General features: G+C 41.3%; 1 protein-coding gene across 3 annotated transcripts; it reads left to right on the forward strand.

Moving 5' to 3' along the window:
- The first annotated feature begins 1,028 nt into the window (after positions 1-1,028).
- Positions 1,029-7,672, forward strand: LOC139204705 (maternal B9.15 protein). Of its 3 annotated transcripts, none has more exons than XM_070834666.1 (5): positions 1,029-1,190; positions 4,755-4,932; positions 5,053-5,190; positions 5,407-5,743; positions 6,498-7,672. In XM_070834666.1, the coding sequence occupies exons 2-5, from the start codon at positions 4,760-4,762 to the stop codon at positions 6,708-6,710; spliced, it is 861 nt and encodes a 286-aa protein (XP_070690767.1). In that variant the 5' UTR covers positions 1,029-1,190; positions 4,755-4,759; the 3' UTR covers positions 6,711-7,672. The 3 variants fall into 3 exon arrangements, with proteins under 3 accessions (XP_070690767.1, XP_070690769.1, XP_070690768.1); XM_070834668.1 differs by having other exon boundaries at positions 5,407-5,722; XM_070834667.1 differs by lacking the exon at positions 1,029-1,190 and adding an exon at positions 4,060-4,309.
- Positions 7,673-8,643: the final 971 nt, after the last annotated feature.

Raw genomic sequence — 8,643 nt, forward strand, 5'->3', positions numbered from 1 at the left:
TATTACTGCATTTATTTGGACTTTTAATTGTAACTGAGAGGATTTATAAAATCTTTTAGTGTATTTAATGTGTCATGACTCAGTTTATGCATAATTCCTTGTATTATTTCAGATTTTCTTGGTCTACATGTCCAATGTTAGATTTACTTTGTGTCTTTAGTTGTTTTCTGTTCCACATCCAACACCAGCCACAGAAATGTTCCCACTGATGTGAGGAGTATTTTTTTTTTCTCTTTCTGCTACCTTGTAGTTCTCTTCCATCACATTTCATGGTACTTTTTACTCCACTCATTTTATCTGACAGCTGTATTACTGTATACTTTACAGCCTCAGATTAAAGAGAAAACTAGGGATATTTTTAAAAATGTCTTATTACGACACATTGCTGTAGATTTAAAAATGTCACTTAACTGTTATTCAGCAATAGTGACCACGTATAATAAACAGCATGATATCACAGATAATGGCCGATCTGCTGCATAATGAGTATTTAGATACTTCAAACACTTTTAGCTGATAACACTAACATACTCTGGTTTATGTAAGGGGTTTAATGCAGAATGTTCATTGCAACAGAGTAGTTTCACATTATGGTATTGCTACTTGTACATAAATAAAGGATCTGAGTATTATTCCACCACCCCTGTTTTCCACAACCTGGCAACCAAAAATGTCTTTTTGATCATCCTACAACTGATGAACATTATAAGGCATACATGAATAATCTAAAAAGCATCATCAAGGAAGTAACTACACATAACTTTCTCACAATAGGCGCATTGTTAGAAAGTGAAACTAATTTAGAACATTGTGGCCATCTATAACCTATAAAAACCCCCATAGTATTACACTGAATGTCATCATAGGGATTGTAAACTTACTGTAAGGAGGGACAGCACACTCACACACACTCACACACTCAGCTGATTACCTTGCTGCCCATATTTGGTCCGGGCTGGGCGGGGTGTCGCAGGGAGCCAGTCAGCTCTTGCTCACGCCGCTGGGTGAAGGAAGTGAGTCACGCTGACGGTAACGTTACGTCTCTGTTGCAGCAGCTGCACCGAGAGCGGAGAACAAGGAAGCAACATGTGCTGCTGACCATAATAACTCCAACACATCAGCACACACGGGACGAGAGAGACGGGGAGCCGAGCACACTTACCGACTGGACAGGCACTTTTTTTTTTATCGTGAGTAACTCTCTGCTTTTGTTGTTTTTAACTTTCTTGCGTCGTCTTAATTTGTTAAAACGTGTTTTGTTACATGTAGCTATTGGTTAGTGTGTCGCTGTTGTGGTTGTTACATTGTCTTAATTTTGTTATCTGTGGCGTTTATGCTTCGTTGGGTTTATTTCTAGTTTCTTTAAAAAAAAAAAAGTTATTTTAATGTTGTTTCTATTCAGAAGGATAACGTGTTTGAGCCTCAGCGAAAACTTTTTCTAACTACTCCACATCTATCATTCACAAGCTAGGGCTATTTTAACTTAGACGCCATTTAGGTTGCACTAAATATTTAGTTTGTTAAATGAAGGGAACTCGATAATGTGTTTCTTCTCAGTCGAAACCACAACCTGTTTCAGCTCATTTCCACCGGGGGGTTTCCGCACTGTCAGAAAACCCAAATGCGTTATTTCCAGTTTGTAGCCTGAGCAGAAAGGCTTTGTCACAGCAGAAAGAAGCAGGCTGACTTTTTTCTTTTCTATTCTAATGCCCCCCCCCCCCAACACCCTGTTAGATGAGCTCTAGCACCCGTTCATAGACGCCACCCGTCATGATACAAATGCGACCCTTTAAACTGGAGGGTATTTCAGCCATTTATCCATTACTTTTAGCTGACTGGTTTGATTTATCAAGTAGTTTTCAGAGTCTGTCAGTAACAACATCTGTCAGACTGAGTATGTAGACATATATGTTTCTCTTCTTCTTTTTTTTTTTTTTAATGAACTGTCGTTTCTTTTAGTGATAGATATTCCTGAGCAGCCACTCAAACACGTGTCCCCTCCTTGGATTACACACACACACACACACACACACACACACACACACACACACACACACACTGGTGTCTTACTGCTTTTGTTGAGTTCTCCTTTGTTTCACGCAGACGCAAAAACAACTTTCTTGTCACACAAAGTGAATCTCGACGAAACCAGATAAACGTCCTCACCTGCAGGCTACCTGTCGGTCAGTCACATCTGCCAATCAAACCCCAGTTCAGTCCTGTCCACACTGACTGTAAAGTGAAGCACACACACACTGTATGAAGCTGTGGCATTCACACACACACACACACACACACACACCAGAAATGATCCAGCCTCTCCTCCCTCAAAGCACCAACAAGTGTCTGCAAATGGGTCAAGCTGCTGTCTTGGCATGCACAATCAAAACAGTATCAGCAGAGTCCACATAATGGCAGTAGGTCAGTGGTCAGTAAACACGCTGTGCAGATGGAGTGCTGGTCATTTGTGGGAGCTTTTTTTTTTTTTTTTTAAGGCCGCCACTGAATCTCTGATTAGATCAAAGAAAAGACGGGAGGAGGGGAAGTAATCAGAGAAAATAAACACCTCCAGTGATGTGATTGCCTTTCACAAGACTCAACAAACCCTCATCGTTAATTTGGTGTGTCAAAAGCCGGTTGATGACATGACTCATCTCGGCTGCCTGTCGTAGGGTACGTTATACTGGTTCAGTGCTGCTACGTGGGATGTTGCATGTAGTCTGGGCCAGAAATTATGTCATGAGAATCAGAAGAAATTCAATTCAATTCTAATGCCCCCCCAACACCCTGTTAGATGAGCTCTAGCACCCGTTCATAGACACCACCCGTCATGATACAAATGCGACCCTTTAAACTGGAGGGTATTTCAGCCATTTATCCATTACTTTTAGCTGACTGGTTTGATTTATCAAGTAGTTTTCAGAGTCTGTCAGTCACAACATCGGTCAGACTGAGTATGTAGACATATATGTTTCTCTGCATTTAATCAGAACCAGGAAAAAAATCTTGGGTTTAAGGAATTGTCATTTTTGTTTAATCCCTAACTTTCTTTAGACCAAACAATTAAGCAATTAATCAAGAACATAACGGTCAGGTTAATCAACGATCAATGCAAATGCGCATTTATTGCAGTCCAGGTGAAGTTTATCTGAGAAAATCCGAATCACCAAATCTGAAGATGCATGGCTAAATAACTCAAACATGAATATTATGTGATGTTGTCACAGTGACATATATTGCAGGATACTATAACATAAAATGACGCTCTCAGAGTATTTCTTAACACCGTATTTTCTGAAAAATTTTAAGTAGAATTTGTCTTTTATCCCTGACTTGGATCATCTCGGTGTGAATCCTGTTAACCCTTTTTTGCCCATCACAAAATGATTCTGTTTAAACACATAAACATTGAATATTACAGATCAAGAGGAAGGAAAATGCAGTAGACTTGAATTCAGTGCTACCTTATCGAGCTTTAGTGTCCTCTAAACTCAAAACGCTTTGAGACCTCTACTAAAACCTCTCAGCTAAAACGGCTGGTCTGTATTGAATTCCTGTGGCCTCTTTTTTTTAAAAATGGTATTTGGAAGAATTCAAGCACATGGCCACATTCTTCAGAGTCATGGCAGGAATTTGAAACTGGAAAACCAACCAGAAAGACCTGTGTTTGTATGTTTGTGTCAGAAAAAGAGACACCCTGCAGGTCAGCATGTCACATTTATAACATTTTGCTGGTGGAGACTGTCGTGAGTGATGGAAAGCTAAACAGAGTTATATAAGTGAGGAAGCAGCAACAACAACAACCTGAGGAATACATGCAATTTGACCCAGTTTACCTCACAGACTAATAACTGACTGGAATATCAAAGCTGCTGATTGGACATCTAATCATAAGGCTGATAACACACAGATGCTCTCATAGTCCAGGTAATGGCAAAACATATTTGTCAGGGATTTAAAGTTAGTACTACTCTTGCTTGTTGTGTCACAGGCTCATCACCTCTCTGGAGTGGAGGCTGTGGGCATGTCTACCAAGGCAAATAGTAATTTTCTCTCACAACACATTACCCAGGCTAAAGCAACAGTGGTGTGCTTTTAGCCACAATAACAAATTACTGTCTGCACCTCAAAGTTCAAGGAACGACTTTCTCGTCAAGGACATCAGCAGGATGTTGGGATGCTGTGCGCACGTCAGGACGGCTATGAAGTTTGAATTGCCTTGGCCTTCATTGAACGCGCTCTTCTCTCTGGTCAGGCTGACATTGGCACCCAACCCAAACAGACCCACTATCAGAGGATAAACAACACAGTGAGCTCATTGGATTTGCATGTCGTAATACTTGTGTCAACACGGCAGTGCTGGTTTGCATCTTGTTTGCCTCCAAGCCTTTTGTCAATGCAGAGCTGTGTCCGTAGCTGTAAAATGCCTTGCACTCTTTAAACAAGCTTGACACAGAGCTCCCCTGGAGCTAATAAAAATAAAAGGCTCAGGGGGCGACTGCTCGGGGAAGTGCTGTTATCGCTACAACTGAAGTTCCTGCTCCCTCACATGTCATTGAAGGGAAGTCATCGTCTGATACAAGAACTCAAATCACGTTACTTCTTTGCACTTTGGTTTGTCAAAAACAAAAAATGTGTGTTTGGCATGTGACTACAGAGCCTCATACTCGCATGCACTGACGCATGCAGATGTATTTGTAGGTGACAAATTTTAACTGTAACAGTAATTTTAGATATATTTTCTGTCTCTACAGACACCATGAAAAGAGAGGTGAAGGCTGGAGTCAACTTCCTCAAACGTTTGGTTTTGGCACGTGGCAAGCTTGATGAAGCCAAAGCAGAACTGTTTGCTGAGAAGCTGCAGAAACTTTTATTCGACAAATATGATGACCACTGGTACCCTGAGTGCCCCAGCAAAGGCCAGGCTTACAGGTAATTTCCAATGTGAAAAATTACACAATCGTCACAAGGATCATAGAACTATATCCCTATTGTTGGCAGAGACCCCTGTATAATAGAGGAAGAAAACAGTTATTGTTTTATCCTTCACAGATGTATTCGGATAAATAACGGAGTAACCTGCGATGAAGTGGTCCTGAAGGCATGTGAGGAGAGCAAGCTCACACCCAGTGAGCTGGGCCTTCCGCGTGAGATCACACTGTGGATCGACCCGCTGGAGGTGTGTGCAAGGTGAGTCACTGGCTGGCCTGCTGAGGCAGAGGCGAAGAATGACACATACATTCACTCCTCAACAACAAAGAGGCATTTGTCAGTCTAGCCAGGGATTATGACTGTGTTCAAGTCATGATGCATTCGGTGAAACGATGAATAAAAATGTGGGTAGTAAAAAGTGGGAATGTGGGTGACTGTTAAATTAAAGATGACTTGTGTGTGTGGTTTAAACAGATCTGGAGAGAACAGCAGGCCCTTCACAATAGCCTCTTTCGAAAAGGAGGACGAGAAGGTTGCGCAGGAACAGCAGGGTGACTCCTCGGTGGACTCGATAAACCTGGACACGTCGGATTACCACTCTGCCACCTCTTCAGATTGTGGTTCTGCTGCGTCGAGTGACACGGAGGAGGAGGCAAAAGATGGCGAGACGGAGGGAGAGCTTGAAAAAGCAGAGAAGGAGGCTGAAAAGAAGGAGGCAGCAGAAAGCGACGCCTACACCGTAGTAATGGTGCCCAGGATTCGGAAGCGCCATGGAGATGGAGCAAATAAGGTCAAATACGTCAGAAATATGGTAATTATTTTCTGTCTCTTTTAGGACCATCTGTTGGTACCTCAAAATGATTTTCTATGTTACTTTTTACTGTCAAGAAACCCCAAGAAAAGAGAGAAAGCATGCATTGTGCCTACTAACACATATTCTCTGTGTAGCTAAAGCTTATTGTAGCTACCTAGCGCTTTATTGTTCACTAAAAGCTATTACATCAATAAGCCACACCTGTTTAGTGGATGACATGGTCCTTCATTACCATGAACACAGGCACTATTGCGTCAGTCCCACATGCACCATCCTGCTGCTCTAAATACACACTAGAGCGCCCAGTGTGTCGTAATAAAAAGAACCAAAGCTGAAAATAGTCCCCAAGAAATGCATTAATTACTCCTGTTTGAGTAATGTTTGTTAAAACTACAGTTCCCAGCTTTAGGATATCACTGAGCCTTTTTTTTAAAAAGAACAAACAATAAAATGTAATATTTGTGACCAGCTTTTAAAGGTTGATGTCTTCTTTAGGCACAGATGGGCTGGTGCCACACACCGGGTAGGGTAGTCTGAAAGCAGTGAGAGACAGACTAAGGGATTGTTGGCTTTTGGTCTTTTTATGGGGGTTGTTGACATTGTGATAAAGTTTCAGTAGTGCACGTTCTAGAAAGGAAAGTACCATTGATTCCTCCCATAGGGACAAAGTGTGTTTAACACCCATGCTGGAAACTCTCCAACGCTCCCCTTCTAATCTCTTGTCCTCCCTCCAATCTTTCTCTTTGTTCAGATCCCTGCCAGCCTCCAGTACTTCTACCACCCTACACCAGTTTGGCCTCAGTACAAGAAGGGCACTCCAGTGTTTCTGAACACAGTGTGCGTGCCTCCAACACCTCCACCCCCACACCAGCAGGTATTTGGCTACTACATCTTGCCGCAGCCGTCTCCGCAGTTCATTCTGCCTCAGGCCACTCTGCAGCCGTGGGGAGCTGTGAAGGGTTAGACCGTCCAGGAAGTGTGGGGTGAAGGTGGATAGAGCGTCACAAGCTCCTTCAACTGAGCCACGTTGTGTCAGGTCTGAGGTCAGCAACATTTTTAACTGTATAGCTGAAAGTTATTCCTTGCACAACCTGTAATAAGTCCTCTTTTCTTTTCATTTCCGGTGACATGTAATTTATGGCTTGTTCTCAGCACAGAAATACTGAATTTAAGTCGGAACAGTTTTTAATCTGTAAGGTCTGCACTGCAAAAAAATTTTTTACACACTGTACACTTTAAGAATGACTTCAGTCAATGGGTGCTTGGATTAACTCAGGACGTCTCAGCAATAATTCTTAATGCCAAATAATTGTCTTTTCAGGAGTCTTATTTGTTATAATGTCAATCTCTTTGTCAGTGTATACAACACTGTTAATCAATGTAAAATGTGATTCAGGGGTTTAACCTATTGTAGCTGGAGTAGAATATCTGTATATTAAGAATATTTTTACGAAACTGCTTGTAAATAATACAGAACTTGGATACCACATGGCTGATGCACACTTTCTAACCTCACTGTCAATTGTTGTAATTTATTTGGCCACCACTGGATGGCGCTCAAGTCACAGCTAGTACATGAAACTGTATATTTTTTATTAACAGTGGCTGTTGTATTTTGCAAATCTGACTTCGCTGAACATGATCTCCCTGCTGCTGGTAAACTGCATAATTCTCCTTATTCAGGTTTATCTGGTTTATGGTCTGCTTAAAGCTGTGTTTTTGTTGTAAATAATTTTCCTTGTAAACAAAAATGTGCTGCAGCTATATTTAATCCTGAATATGTTTCTTATGTATTGTGATTATTTAATCACACTCATGCATATTTAATTAATATCCATGCAGCTCTGAGGCTTATCTGTGTGCTTAAGGATTGTTTTGCTTGCACCTTTTGCATCAACTCTCCACTTTTTTATTAAAATGGATTAAATCAAGTCATACCTGAAATTGTAAGTTGTTCTGCGACTTATTCCTATAATTAATATTTTTAATCCAGAGTTTGGAGATGTGGGCTGTGTTTTCTATTATGAAAATGTTTTGACATGACCTAGAAAACACCTGTTAATCTGAACCCTCCACTTAAAGTCATCCTGTCACCCAGAGCCTTGAGGGTCACTACAGGTCAGTATGGGCTTCAGCACAAGTAGCAGGATGCTGCAGCGGAAGGACTCCTGTGTGCTGGGTGCGTCATTTAGCCCAAGGCCATGACGCTGTTCCTCTTTAAACAGGCCCAGTAAAGAGTTTGAAGGCAGAGTGTGTGCATCACTTCTTGTTTGGCCTGTGGAGGGCTTGCAGGAAATGAAAGGGCATCTTTGGGAACTCAGAATATTAAAATATGTTAGCGGATGAGGCGTAAGTTAGTCCAAGAGAAAAAAGTGTCACAGTTAATCAGCTGGGACGAATGGGAAGGCGCGCCAATGAATAATAAAATTACATATTTACATAAATAGTCTACCAGAGGCTAAAGAGAGAGAGAGAGAGAGAGAGAGAGAAAGCCGTAGAAGAAAATGCCTCAAAAATCTTAAAATCTTAAAATGGGTGCTTGTGGAGTGAAGGCCAGTACAGCCACTGTTTAATAACCTTGTCTGATGTTTTAAATAAGCAGCAACAAATCAGAGGATGAACGTCCTCAACCACGAGATGTCACCCTGTAGCTGTAGTGGAAGTCACGTTCCCTGCCGTCGCAGTGCATCGCCAATAAATAAATAAAAACACGCGTTTCCTTGCACTTTACTTTTATAGCTTTTATAGTCTTAGTCATTTTCATTTTGTCCAGAAAATGAAACCAGATCTTCACGTCTCGTTCCCTAATTAGCATATAGAGCCTTTTTTTGTAACATCTTGTCCAAACGAGTTTTTCCACCAAATTTGCATATGGAAATCTAATAAAGAAAAATCCA

This window comes from Pempheris klunzingeri, chromosome 8 (assembly GCF_042242105.1).
Source record: "Pempheris klunzingeri isolate RE-2024b chromosome 8, fPemKlu1.hap1, whole genome shotgun sequence".
Taxonomy (NCBI): Eukaryota; Metazoa; Chordata; class Actinopteri; order Acropomatiformes; family Pempheridae; genus Pempheris; species Pempheris klunzingeri.

What these genes read in the sequence shown, in the direction of transcription:
- LOC139204705 (XM_070834666.1), top strand. Translation starts at nt 4,760, where the DNA reads ATGAAAAGAGAGGTGAAGGCTGGAGTCAACTTCCTCAAACGTTTGGTT. An exon ending in AGCAAAGGCCAGGCTTACAG is followed by an intron (nt 4,933 to 5,052) that starts GTAATTTCCAAT and finishes TATCCTTCACAG; the next exon opens with ATGTATTCGGATAAATAACG. An exon ending in CCGCTGGAGGTGTGTGCAAG is followed by an intron (nt 5,191 to 5,406) that starts GTGAGTCACTGG and finishes TGGTTTAAACAG; the next exon opens with ATCTGGAGAGAACAGCAGGC.